The sequence below is a fragment of the Mixophyes fleayi genome, chromosome 6 (genome assembly GCF_038048845.1).
Source record: "Mixophyes fleayi isolate aMixFle1 chromosome 6, aMixFle1.hap1, whole genome shotgun sequence".
NCBI lineage: Eukaryota > Metazoa > Chordata > Amphibia > Anura > Limnodynastidae > Mixophyes > Mixophyes fleayi.
In genome coordinates this window covers 97,334,514-97,349,627 of record NC_134407.1, presented here as the reverse complement: position 1 = coordinate 97,349,627, position 15,114 = coordinate 97,334,514, and the positions used below count along the sequence as shown (strand labels likewise).

General features: G+C 37.9%; 1 protein-coding gene across 3 annotated transcripts in view; it reads right to left on the bottom strand.

Moving 5' to 3' along the window:
* Positions 1-3,712: 3,712 nt before the first annotated feature.
* SAMD8 (sterile alpha motif domain containing 8) overlaps positions 3,713-15,114 on the bottom strand; it is a 50,590-nt gene continuing 39,188 nt past the window's right edge. For all 3 annotated transcript variants that reach the window (XM_075217073.1, XM_075217074.1, XM_075217076.1), the window contains 2 exons: positions 10,301-10,451; positions 3,713-6,504 (listed from right to left, as the gene is read on the bottom strand). In XM_075217073.1, coding sequence (XP_075073174.1) covers positions 6,200-6,504; positions 10,301-10,451 — 456 coding nt within the window. In that variant the 3' untranslated portion in view covers positions 3,713-6,199. The remainder of the gene's footprint in view (positions 6,505-10,300; positions 10,452-15,114) is intronic.

The window sequence follows — 15,114 nt, the reverse complement described above, 5'->3', positions numbered from 1 at the left end:
TGTTAGTTATGTATAGGGGACATTGCCGAATGGCAAATCCATGGTCGGTCTCCACCGGCTTGGGTCCTTCTTAGGGCGGGATTGGAGCCGGGACAGTGGCTGCGCATGCGCTGAAATGTTCTAATTGACCATAAGTTACTTAGGCAGCAGATGGCGCTATTGTTTCTGTTTAAACGAGCCGAGACCCACATCTTAATCGGTTTCTTAATTTCTTGTCAGATGGGATGTTAAAACATTTTTTTGCAAATAATATTTTAGCTTACAAATATCTTAAGAAAACTTCTTTGGTTAATTTTTTTTTAGGTCCTGTACAAAATATGATGGAAATCAGTAAAACAGCTCTACATAATTCCGAGACATTTCCATTTCTGCCTTTAAAATGTTTTTTTCCATTTTAACCCATACTTGCCAACTCTCCCAGAATGTCCGGGAGACTGCCGCATTTCGGGTGAGTCTACCGGGAGAGTGTGGCAATTTCCCACATCTGCCCGAATTAGGGCCAAAATGCCGCGATTCTCCGGGAATCGTAGCATTTGGCCAAAATGACGCGATTTAGGAGCCCCGCCCCCCGCACACCCACCTGCCCCAGAGAGGCTCCCGGACACCAACTGAAAAAAGGTGGCAAGTATGTTTTAACCATAATTGCCAACTTTTCCTCGTTGGCTTCAGGGAGATCCCAGGGCAGGTGAGTATGCGGGAGTGGGGCTTGACGAATTGCACCATTTTGGCCTGTCCCCTAAACGGTTGTCTCAATTTTGGCCAATTACAGCAGGAGTTAGGCTAAGATGCCGCAATATATGCATCATTAAACCCCGCCACTTATCTATTGCGGGGGCGAGAACCGGGAGGTTGCCCTGCTCCCTTGGGAGGTCTCCCGGACATTTCGGGAGAGTAGGCAACTATGCATTAAGAAAAGCAGCTAATGCATCTCTAGAGACTGAAGTGTCTTTTATATTTCTGTCTCCATTACTGGTCATGTTGTCTTACCTGTCAGTCGTTGATTAAATCTTGGTCTCCATTAAAATGACCACCTTCATAGCCATCAATACATGGACACAGGATACAGTTTCTGAACTGTGTCATCATGTCACAGATGGCGAAGCCAACCACGTCTTGTACTGGCTCAGCAGAATGCCAGACTCTTCAGGGAGTAAGGGAGATCACCCCTATTTCAGGGAGTCTCCCCGACATTCAGGGAGAGTTGGCAAGTATGATTTTAACTCGTTGTAATTATTCCTCTGAGTTCCCCATAAGTCACCCTTTTCTATTTCTTTTAGACGACATAGTTTTATTTGATGATATATTTTTTTTTTTTTTACAAACACCTTTTTTTTTGTATGTTCAGGAAACAATTAAAAATGCATATGGGAGATTCAGATGGCAGCTTAGTCAGGGGTGGGAAAGACTCAGGGGCATATTTATTAACAGGGTTTTGTTACATTAATTATAATCTGTCATCAGAACTATGACTTTTTTTTTTAGGACCGATTTATTAATAATAATAATAATAATAATAATAATAATAAAAAGCAACCTGGGGCAGCGCATTCAATAGGAGGCAGTCCATGCAATGATTTCACTTACCTTAAAACTCTCGTTCTCTGTGGTTACTATAGCAGCCTTAGGTCACGCATGCGCAGAGATATACTTGCTATAGTGACCGGAGGGGAAAGCAGGTAAGCTGCGGTGAGGGATTTGAAGATACCTCTACCGCAATGCTCTACCTATAGGCTTCAATGGCTTACGCCATTGCAAACAAGTTCCGTAAATCTTTCATTTTTGGAACTTATTACATCACCAAAACCGCAGTCCCCATAGAAACCTATGGTGACTGGTTTTGTCTACAAAGGCAGTGGGACTGCAGCAGATATCACTAATATCTGTTGTGATCCTTTAAAGTTAAATAACACCAAGGGCTAGATTTACTAAGCTGCGGGTTTGAAAAAAGTGGGGATGTTGCCTATAGCAACCAATCAGATTCTAGCTGTCATTTTGTAGAAGGTGCTAAATAAATGAAAGCTAGAATCTGATTGGTTGCTATAGGCAACATCCCCACTTTTTCAAACCCACAGCTTAGTAATCTAGCCCCAAGCCTCAATATTGTGGTAAACCTCCCGATTTTTATGCAGAAACATTAATAAAGGAGCTCTTAAATGACGCAATTTGTGTTCTAATCCCACCACTTTGGGAGGAGCGTAATCATGCGATTCCCACCCACTGCATTTGTCAGAACCAGCTTTTGGGAGATTGTAAGACTCTCAGTAGTGCAGATCACACACTATTTTGGAAGTCTCCCAGACATTCTGGGATGATTGGCTATTATGATTTAATATGTTCTTATAATTGAATTTGATCTCGGTTGGGTTTTTGTTTTTCTTTTAAAACGTGAGTGCCAAAATAGGAGGTTATCATCTTGTTAAAGGCAAATGCATATGTAAATGCTCCTTCACCACACCTGATTATGTATAAAGTGCATTTCCACTGAGATTAATTCATGTAACCGAAGTTGAAAAATTACAATCAGATGCACCAAAATATTTATTTTTTTAAAAAAAATAAAAAATAGCACCATGCAAGTTAAATGCAAATATGTACATGTGTTATAATTATATATTTTTTTATTTTTACTTGCGTGGAAAGCCCCTTTAACTGAACAGTTGACGTTTTGTCCAAATTAATAGATCCTCTTTCAGATTCCTTGAGTTTGACAGGCTGTAAAATTCTACAGAGTGATAGAGGAATGTGCACTTTCCACTATTATCAAACAAACTGGAACTAAATGAGAAACAGCTCAACCTTTGTAGCACAACAGAGAAAGTAAATGTATCCCAAGTTAGACTTCAGTTTCAGCAGTTAAGACTTCTGTGTGGAGCTTTGTAGTTGTAAGTTTATGTTATATGTTACCCTGTCTAATTTGTGAGTTTTACTTCTACAGAATGTTGTTGGGGATCTAGACAAATTACTTGTGTGCTATAGGAAAATAATAGCAAATATGTGTTAAAACAAAAAGTAGAATCCTAGTTATAAGTCTGTGCCACACTGAGGAGTGGCTTTTCTGTCTTAGCAAGTTTGCCTCAGTATGTTATAATCATGCAAGATAAACAGGTGCAGAGCATGGCATTGCCAGGCCCAATAGCAAAATGTGGGGGACGGCCCGGTGATGTCTGTCCACCTGATCCTGAAGCCTCAGATATGGTCTTCTGAGCATGCACAGGGCAGCATGTTGAATGCACAGCAATGCCCAATGTGCCAGTCCTGTGCATGCTCAGAAGATGCCCAGCCTCTGCTTTTAGGAGTATGCGTGAGGTCAACGCCTATTGAAGTCCAAGACTGGGCTTCACTGTACACATGTCAACTCTTGTGCATGCAGGAGGGCAGTCGGATATTGCCGGTCCTTGTAGCAGTCTTTCTACCACTGATAAATTGTGTTAAATAGTTATGCTTAGTTTCCTATACCTAACGTGAAAGGTTTGACAAAATTAGAATGCATTTTAAAGCCACATTTGAGTGAACTCATCATTTACAGCTCTCAGCAACAGCTATGATTGTAAAACCAATCAAAGTATGTGTATATATTTATCAATAAATTAAGTATCTCATCTCCCTTTTGTTTAAGGCATTCTTTAAATAGTTCTATTTAGTACATGAAATTATTTGTTAAATTCAAAAGACCAAGCATTTACAGCAATGCAGAAATGAACAGACACTTGGATGAAATTGGTCTCATCTTTAATACTTTGACAGAAATGTAAACAATACACACATTCAAAGTTAACTTTTGGGCTAACGGAATCCAATCCTGTGATGCAGTCAATAGTAAAAGATGAGAAAAGAATGAGAACTCAAACCGAACATTTAATAACACACTTGAAAAATTCTGCTTTTGTATAGGTATGAGTAAACATTCCATATGATGCTTACTATTCAAGACATAAAAAGACCCAGTGATATAAGAACATGTGTAAGAACTGACTGATATATGAAGGCGACACACAAATCAGTGTCCTGGAATTAAGGAAAAATCATATGTAAATGTCTTTTATATAATTTCATTATCACACTGTGCTCTGATACACAGATACAAGATCAAATGTAATAACTTCTGAAGTAATACTTTTCTGGTGTGCATCAAAACAAATACACATCACTATTCAATACATAATGTGTTCATACATTCAACAAGGAAGAATGTTATGTTTGTACAATTAAAATTATTGTAAGCACATATTTACTTTTCTTCGCTTTTGAGGATTTACAATACATCAAATTAGTGCATAGGGAGGGCACTATAAAATATATCATGTCAAGAATACACACATTTCTGAATCTGGCATTTGTATGCCTACAATACCCATAATCTTTAGCAAGAAAATATGCTGGCTATGTGCACGGGAGATTTAGTTAAGACATAGCTGCACTGCCATTCATAAGCTAAATTGTATGGCTTTATAAAGGGCAGTGATCAGCCTGTATGCTTCTATCAGACTGAATCACAGAGGCAATTACTGAGACCTCTAGAGAAAATTATGTAATTTATATCACTGCTCTTTATCTGAAATTATATTCTTATCGCTAGCACAGCATTTTCCGCTCTGGAACATAAGTTAGTTTACATTTTTTTTACATGCCACATAAAATTAAAACCTTCACATTTTAAGTAGACTAAGAAAAGTGCAGTCATTTTTTTTTTCTTAATGACCTGAATGCTGGGTGTGTTTTTAAATTGGTTACCAGAAATGATACCAGAGGGTAAATATCATACCCCGGTTTTGTCAACTCCCGCAAGTTGGGCGTCTACGCAGCTTAAATTTAAAGCGGCGCTGCCTTGTAAAAGGAAACTTCCCTTTACAAGGCAGCGCCGCTTTAAATTTAAGCTGCGAAGACGCCGAACTCGCGGGAGTTGACAAAACCGGGGTATGATACATTTACCCCCAGAACTGATCGTTCTTACATACTGAGGAATGGAATTGCCCAGATTATGGAAAATGGTATACCAAAGTCTGTGCAACACTAAACTGTTCAATAAATATCATATAGTTGTAATTGGAGTAGTAGTAATAGCAGCCAAGATTTAAAAAAAAATAAAAAAAATCAGAATCCATTATTTACAGTATAAGGTCTACTGAGCTTAGAGCTGCTGACACTTAGTTAAACAAGTTAATGTAACCATATGTCTAGCAATGACTTGATTTACAGGTGCTTCCGACAGAGGTACATTTGTAATATTTCCAACATCAAAGTTGTACGACCATACATTTTAACATCACACATGATGCAATACCTGTTAGCCATGTTTAATAGATCAAGGGCTACCCAGCAGCAAACTGCTATACAAAAGATAGAAATCAGACTGCTGTCAAATATGTTCCGATATATTAAGGAGACTATTCGTTATATGAACTCACCAGAACAGGCTTCCAAATTAGTGAAAAAGACAAAATATACTGTACATTTAAGTGAAGGCTAAAGATATATCTATCAAACTTTTTTAATGGATTTTTACCTGTTTTTTGTTTCAAAAAATTATGTTTGGAAAAAAATGTGCCTACTTTGGTTTCTCCTTCTATAAATACAGGACATAGAGACAATTTATGTGTAAGGCATATACGCATGTTATTCTTTTATGCTAGCATAGCCTATGCTTTTTTTTGTAAGACTTCCAAAGTTAAGTATATCCACATACGATTTTAATTTAATGGCTTATACATACTGACCTGCTACATTTACTTCATATATGACATTTTATTACTTGTCTCTTTTTGTGCTTACAGCTATGTAGTTTACTCAGTGCAGAAACCTCAGAAGAGTTTTGTCACATCCCAGGGAAAAAACCCTCCAGCTAATATTAAGACGAAGAAAGCTTAAAAAAAAAAAAAAAAAAAGCTATTTAGTAAAGTTTACAGGAGAACATAAACAAGCCACCAAATTAATGTTATCTCAAAGTGGAAACCCGAAGTTTGTCATAAAGAGACAGGTGTTTTAAAACTATTGGGCAACCTTCCCATAGATTGTCAATCAAACATATTTACTTTCCATAAGGAAATATTAAGCAGCTAATATGGATTCTTCATGCTTCTAAAGTACTACACACACACAGTAAAACAAGAGGAGACAAAAATGAGAATGCTTCAAATTAAAGTTCTGGGCATTCTCTGGGTGTGAAAATCACCAGTATTTTTTAGTGCATGGGCAAAACAGATCAGTTGAATAAGTTTTTCAGAAAGACAGGCCTAGAGAAAGGCCAGCAGTACTCATTAGGAACAGGTCCTTTTACATTGCATTCAAAAAATGAGAACATAGGGAACCAAATGCGTGCTCGTCTGCTCTGTTGGTAAGCGCGTGTGTTGGCCAAAGTGTGGTAATAGAGAAATAGTCTTGTGGTAATGTAAAATGCAATGAAGACATCAATTGAATAATGTTCATGTGCAGCCAAGATGAAGAAGATGCCAAAGAGGTTGAGGACCCAGGACAAAGTATGCAGAAAGTTCCAGCTTCGTGGAGTGTCTGAAATACAGAATGCATATGGTAAATATAGAAGCAAGACTGCTAGAGCTATAATTGTATATTCCCATGGCCCCTAAAACATTGCATGCATTGGACTTTTTTATTCTGCTATCCAATGACTACTTTCTGGACAGTTTTAAGTATCAGTTACCAACTGCATAACTAACCATGTGTATGAGTAGAACATTTTGTTAGCTGACCAATTACCTGTTGTAAAAGGATTTCTAGGGTGACTGGAGTTTTAATCTTCCCAATATTGTGGCAAATGCATGGATGACCATTTAATACCGTAATTTATGACTATTACCGTCAACCAACTTCTCGCAAAGGTAATTCTGATTTAACCTAAAAAATATAATTCTTATTTTCCCTTAAATCCACAGGATCAATATTCATATAATAAATTCTGCTCATCTCTTCAAGAATAACCACAGACAAGATATAGCTTCATTTAAAACTGTATTAGTGCTGTATTAGTAACATTATAATTGTAAAACTTATGCATATGTTATAAAACAGTAAACAGTATATTTATACAAACTCAAAAGATTTCGTTTCATACAATACATTGCAGTTGATTTCCTGTTTTATAAATATACAAATCATTGTGTCTGTGTTTTGACTACCAATTATCTAAAAGGTGTGTGAATGCGCGTGTGTGTGTGTGTGTGTGTGTGTGTGTGTGTGTGTGTGTGTGTGTGTGTGGTGGGGGGGGGAGAGACACACGCAATCAAGCATACATTTTAACCTTCCAAATATTCTTACATTTATTGCAAAACTTCTATCATTCTGCCATTTATCCATCTATTATTTCATTTCACTTATCTCAGTCAAAGTCCAACAGCCATTATTCACTATCCACATTCCCTTCACATGGAATCTTCTAGATGGCAGCCATTTTACAAGCTTGGCAACTTCTAGATCCATTTTCTCTATTGTTTGAACTCAGCATGCTCTAAACACGTGGTATTTCACCTTGGTGCTGCCATATTTACATCAACATTTTCAGCAATAAACAATATTATTTCAGAGATTCAGAGTTACAAACTACCCTTTAAACCAGGGGTAGGCAACCTGCGGCTCTCCAGGTGTTGTGAAACTACAAATCCCAGCATGCCTTGCCACCTAACTGCTGGTTATCTACTGGCAAAGCATGCTGGGATTTGTAGTTTCACAACACCTGGAGAGCCGCAGGTTGCCTACCCCTGCTTTAAACCAACAGTCTAACAAAACTATATATTGAACAATCTGACCACTTCCTGAACAATCCAATCATTTGCTATGCATCCAAGTCCTAATCTCAGCCACACTTTTCAACAGCAGCATAGCAGACTTTCCAATACCATCAACACGTTTTTTTCACTTTTCCATTAAATACTTTTCCAACACAACCATTCTATCATACAAACTATGCACAACCATTTCTATACACTTACTATACATTTACACTAAACTGCATCAAACAAACAATTTCCATACACTTCTATTACACAGCATTTGCAATTTTCCAAGAACTGAAATAGCTCACAATATTTAAAATGGCAGACTTGCTTGTTAGACGTTACAAGCACGTGTTTTTCACATGTGCTTGTAATGACCTAATGGACTACCAACAAACAGGGTCCAGTTCTTAAACCTCTAGTAATATACTTGTAAGTCCATCACAAATATTTATTTTACACAAAAGACATCTATTCCAAATAACTTAAACAACAAACACAAATGCTTCCATGACCAAAACTTCATTAACTCCATTTTATCTGAACGCAGACAATTCCATTCAAATAACCTAACAAAACTCCATTATAACATTAGACCAACACAGAACCACACATAACTATGTATATATCCAGATTCAACCATCTTCCATTCAAAAACACATTACACTTCATTCAAATTAACTCCATTTACAAACCATCACAAAACTATATGTTTTCAGATTCACTCACCTTCCATTCAATTACATTTTACCTACTAGCCAGATTCTAATATGAATTCTTTCCAGGCCCTCACATATACAGACCACCATTCCATTAAACTTAGTTTCCAGCAGCCGTCTATGCATGTCCTTTCAAGCTGGGAGCAGGGCACCAAGAGACCCTTTGTGCTCTTTGCTAAATAACAATACCTTTCTACTAGGCGGAGTTTAAATTTCCACAGGAAAGGGATCACAGACTTTCATATGTTAATTCTGACCAACTGCTCAACAGACTTGTTTCTCAGGTATTCACAAGTTCCATAGTAACAGGTGGGGGAAGGGATTGTATGAGCAAAGTCGCTGTCCTCATTCAAATATGGCTGAATTCTGATATATATTATAAAATGAAATATAAAATTATAGGTTTATATACTCATCACCTGTTTATCTCCCTTTAAATGTCGTTGTACTATTACTTGCAACAATAATAAAAATTTATGTGTCTGGAGTAATGTGCGTGTTGATTTAAAAAAGTCACAATAAAACAGTGCTTTTAACAAATCATGATGCAAAACACTCATCTGAGGTACTATCTACTGTGGACATACATTTTAAAATTATAATCTTATGTAGAAAAGTGTCGTACACTCCTATTAATGCTGGACTCATGCATGTGAATAAGAACACAGGACTGTACCATTTTGGACTTTTTCTTTTCAGTATCTAATGACAAATGTCTTCCATTTGTGATCTGTTGCATTACACGCAAAGCTTGCAAGCTGCAACATTTTATATCATGCTTTCACACTCCTCTCTCTTGTTCTATCAGCCATTCATTTTTTCTATCATCTCCAACCTGATATAGTACACAACATTTCAGTCTATACTAACTTTTCATCTTTGCTTTAATCTACATAACTCCTGCTGTGTACAGCTTTCCCTCACAAATTAACAGGATATCTGAATCGAGGTTCTGGCTTACATCACATTGCAGGTCTAATGCCATTATTTTTGTCTATGACTTTCCATCCTATAAAACCTCAGAACACAGACCTGAAGTTTCACATGAAGAACATGACAGAAATTTTGACATCCCTGGCACCTGGGAGACTGAATCAGCACCTGTCACCACAAGTAGTGCATGATATCGGGTACCAGTCATTTTCAAACCAGCAAATGGTTACTTGCATTGCAAGTCATCCCTGTTTCAATGAGGGAAACTACCATTCATCAATTTGATTTTTACATATTAGGCGATATGAGTGATGCTGGAGATCTGTGATCTGATTTCAATGGTAAAATATATAGCAGTGTAAAACAGGATTGTCGTGGACAGGGATCCACTTTTATTGTCAAATGTTACAATGCATTTGTGATACTTGCGCATACATAAGTATATAAACATCAAATGTACATAGCAACTGTACAATCCAAATAGATGTTTTTTGTTTGTATTAATGTCTTGGCTTGATGTGATTTCAGACACTTTATGATCACCTAAACAAAGTTAAGAGGGGAATCCCATCAGGAAACCCAAGTAAAGAGGAATAAAAGGAATGGAAACCTAGGAAAAGTGGGTCTTTGAATTTCATTATTTTCCGATTTTTATTTTTAATACTGTTTAAAAAAAAATCCTTTAATGTTTATTAATATTGTTGACCCAAATATATTGTTTACATGTATAAAACTGAATAGAATATGCAAATAAAAATGACATTATAGAAAGAACTTAGAGGGTAAAATAAGGGAGATCACTGCTAGAAGAAATGTGTTGTTTATGGAGAAGACTGGCCTTTTGAAACAGAATTTAAAAAGAAAAAAAACATATTAGCACAATAAACTTCAAAACATAAATCACATAATTTCAGATGAACTTACATTCAGTCACAAAAAAGTTCAGCATGGTCAGAACCACAGTGTGTCCACTGAACATGTAGTCTCCACACGTGTGCACTCCAGTTAGTGTCATGCCAAAGCCACTCCAAATTGCGAAGGCACGCTGAAGTTTGGCCCACATATTGTCATACAGCTAAAATGATATAAATGGGTTACAAGTGTGCAAACAAGTAGTCTTATATTTATGGAAAAATATAATTGTGCAAAGTTTGGAAAATATATAAAACACATTTAGGATCTGCTGAGGCATTCCTTGTACTGTATTGCCTCCAAAAAAAAGTTTATTCTTGTTTCATTGTACATATTTTATATACATTTATTAATAATGTTTAAGAACACAGAAAAAAAGATCAAGGGCCTGATTCATTAAGGAACTTAAATTAAGAACTTTCTTATTTCATTCTCCTGGACAAAACCATGTTACAATGCAAGGGGTGAAACTTAGTTTTCTGTGTTGCACATAAGTTAAACTCTGTTAGTTTTTTCATGTAGCACACAAATACTTGATAGCTTATTTGTACACTGAGATTTAAAGTTGATATTTGTGTACTACATGAAAAAACAGTCAGTATTTAACTTATGTGCAAATCAGAAAAAAATACTACTGGTAGCTGTCCTCTTTCTGTACAAATCTGTCTCCACTTTCTCCTCTGATGTCATCCTAATGGTGATGTCTAGGAAATTAATATTTTTTTTTTATCCATTTTGTATGTTCATTTCAAATTGTTATTATTTGTATTCAGCATTTGGATAAAATCTTTAAACAGATCTTGATCCAAATAACGAGATTCTCTGTATAGTGCATGAGTTCATCGCCAAATAGGTTTCCCTCTCCCATCTCCCCAAGTATAAATTCGCAAAAGTCGCACCTGCATATAAAACTTGTCCTCAAAAACAAAGAAGTTCTTCTTTAATATGAAATACAGGAGCTCTACCAGAAATGAACCAAATTCAGGATTTCAGGAAAAATTATACTGCCTGTATGCCGAATTCATGATCTATACTGGTATACAGCGATTCGACATTGCAGGTTATTAACCACGTGTCGGAAACTAATGTCACTCTGTCCCATAGTCTATGGATGGTAATGATGGGCCTTATTCATTAAGGAACTTAAATTAAGAAGTTTCTTTATTTAAGTCTCCTGGACAAAACCATGTTACAATGCAAGGGGTGAAAATTAGGTTTCTGTTTTGCACATAAGTTAAATACTGACTCTCTTTTTTTCATGTAGCACACAAATACTTGATAGCTTATTTGTCCACTGAAATTTAAAGTTGAGATTTGTGTGCTACATGAAAAAACAGTCAGTATTTAACTTATGTGCAAAACAGAAAACTAAGTTTCACCCCTTGCATTGTAACATGGTTTTGTCCAGGAGACTTAAATAAGAAACTTCTTAATTTAAGTTCCTTAATGAATCAGGCCCCAAGTGTGTCCAGTGTCAGACTGGTAGAACTTGAGCACCTTTCCTGTGGCTTGCTCAGAGACCTCCACCAAATATAAGATCTCATTACACCATTAATGATTAACTGGAGTCAGACTCCTATAATATCTTTAGTAAAGTGTGCACCCAAACTAAATCAAACGCATACAATATATCAATACAAAAATGACTCGTACAAGTTAAACACACAACTGTAATTAACGTTTGACTAATATGACATGAGACATGACACAGACTCACAGATAAGCCCTAACTTTGGACAGCATTCGGAAACACCCAGCATTGATCAATTCTCCACTTCAGCTGAAAGACTATCCCCTTTTATGTTTTACTTGCACAGCAAAACCCCCGTCCATATTGAAATAAACTACTTTTAAAAAGCAGCAGCTAAGTGATCATCCAATCAAATTTTAAGCCTTGTCAAGGACTAGATGATTGTTATTTATGTCCAGATAGTGTAAAAAAAACCACAGATCCTGTGGTAGTTTTTTTCCTAATAATCCTTTTTTTTTTTTTTTTTTTTTTCTAAATTCACAAACAAACGTTTGGGACCTTTATCAAAAATATGTATTTCCACAAAGGATCAACATTTCTAAGGAATCCATGTTTTTCTGTATGCATTTTGAAGTCCTGTGAGAGGCACCCTATTTCTACCAAACATTTTCTATACTTGAGCACCCAGGATTTTTTATTTTATTTTACACAGCTTTGCTAGGAATACCACACATCTATCTATATCAAATATGTTTATTAGGCGCTATGATATATGTGTATGTGACTAGCATAACTTTCCCCATTGTGTGAGTAAAGTCATGTCGGCGTCCTCGGTGGCATCTCCGTGAATTACTGATAACCGATTAGCATTATATGGGAAGTTTAACACCTGGATAGGTTCCCTCTTTTATTGGGGAATCTAAAGTGTGGAAATATTATACTAACATTTGGCGACTGGGAAACTGCCTCAGGGTTTTCGGTAAACAAATATGGTGCTGGAAGCAGAAAAACCTGTGGCCATGATAGGTCAAGAAAAAAACATGGAGTTGCGCAGAAATACTGAATACAAGTGTTTAATATGATTTAAAACACAAACATATGTAAATATGCCTAGAAACAATATAGGCTAACAAAGGGTATATATAAAAATAATAATACATGTATGAGGATTAGATACATGCAGGGCCGGATTAACCATAGGGCTAACTGGGCTACAGCCCAGGGGCCTATGGCATCCAGGGGGCCCTTGAGTGCTCAGCAGCAGTATTGATCGGTCGGGGGCGCCCCCGGCGCAATCAGTGCTGCTGAGCACTTTCACTGCAGCCCTTCCCCGGCGCGCTGTAGTCTCCTTACTGAGGAGATCTCGCGAGTCTCACTCTCACGAGATCTCCTCAGTAAAGAGCGTACAGCGCGCCGGAGAAGGAGGTAAGTGCCGGGGGGAATAGGGGGGTGGGGGCGGGCAGCTCGGATAACCGGGGGGGCAGGCAGCTCGGATCATGGGAAAGGGCCCTCACGGGGGAATGGAGGCCCCCTTAGCCCAGGGGCCTCCATTCCCTTAATCCGGCCCTGGATACATGCATACAAACTATCTCACTAGGCATAGGTAGACACGTACACAGTAAATACCATGCAAAGAGGAGATATACCTTCATACAAATGACATTCAAAAATCTTAAAACATATAAAAATCACATGGATTGCACATATGCACTTAAATCTCCATTAGCTGATAGAGAATGTACGATTCAAATGATGTCGACATCAAAAAAGATTGTATATAGATATATCTATCCGGATTGTTAAAAAAGGTAGACAAATTTGTATAAAAATGACTTTTAGATCATTTATATCCACTTCCGTGAGTGTGTTTACAAAGTCAAACAGTTATCCACTTTAAATGAGGAGAAGGAGTAGCTCCTTTTGGGCGTTAGTACGGCTGGCACAACAAAGACCACATGCAGGCTGATATCTCTGTAGCAGGGGCATTCAATAGTAATCCCCCGTTAGGTAAATCTTCTTACCGGCTGAGCGGCTAGAATCAGGTTGAAATGAACATGCCTCCGTGAATACTAATATCCGATCTTGCTCCCAGCATAACCTGTCAATGGGTCAGAGAGTGATAAAGGTTTTACAAGTCTGTGGTTCAGACAAAACGCGTCTCTCTATCCATGCTGCCTGTACCACCTGGATTATATCATTTCTATGAGGAATCTGTTAACAAGTGGAACTATCTTTTTCTGACACTTGTATTTTGTCCGGACTCGTAGGAGGTGCGCACCGAAGATATTTTCTACACCGCTCCATCCTGTGAGCTGCAGTGACGGCGAGAAGGTAAAACCTTTATCACTCTCTGACCCATTGACAGGTTATGCTGGGAGCAAGATCGCCTATATAAACTCATTAGCTGACGAAATCCTTAGTGATGAAACGTGTACGGGTGTGGCATGGCATATCAACTTTACACAGTGAAGCTCTCCTGGTGGTACTGGATTATCCAGTCATGCTGTATCTTCAGAAAATGATCCTCTGTCTTGGCATTGGAGCTGCTAATTATTGATATGCCTGTAAATATGTATTCATGGTATGCAGTCAGCAAATTCTTTTAGTAAACTGCCCAATAATAAATTGTATTGTTTTGCAGTATGTCATACTCCATTTCTTCCACTGCTTTTGGTACCCAGGACGATTGCCCATTCATGCTGAGCCGTCCATCAGCTAGATGTGACGTCCCAACTGCTGGGACCAGGTAAGAGGAGACCTGACCTGAAGCCATGATCCTTGTCAAAGCCAGCGCCTACCTCCATATTCCTTCCAGCAGCTCGATTCACACCAGATTGATTTGCCTAGTGGGTCACTCTGTTCCCAAGTATACAGTTCTGCACTACTGCAATTACTGCAGCATTCACCTCAGCATACTTACCTATAGGCTGTCCACCTTCCTCACCACTTATTAGACCTCACATGGATCACACCCCTCCTGCTTTTCTATCTGGCTGCAACCCCACTAGTCTGAACACGTCAACCAACGATACTCCTCACAAATGGACTGATACTCGACCTCTTTGGACATCTTCAGACTATCCCTCCTACAGCTGAGCTGTCTTGACCTGCTCCAGACACAGAGCAGTACCAGCCTTCAACTCAATTTGTGACACTCTCTCCCGGCCAGCCTTATGTATCCTCTTGCTCCAGCACTGTACATATCCTTTCTCCATCTACTTTACTCTAAAACCAGCTACCTCATACTTACACCAACACTCTCTTCATCATCCCTTAACTTACGGCTTTCTCTTCAAATATGTGGTAAAAAGTTGGCTAGATGGCAGGCACATATAGTATTAACTACCATCAAGAA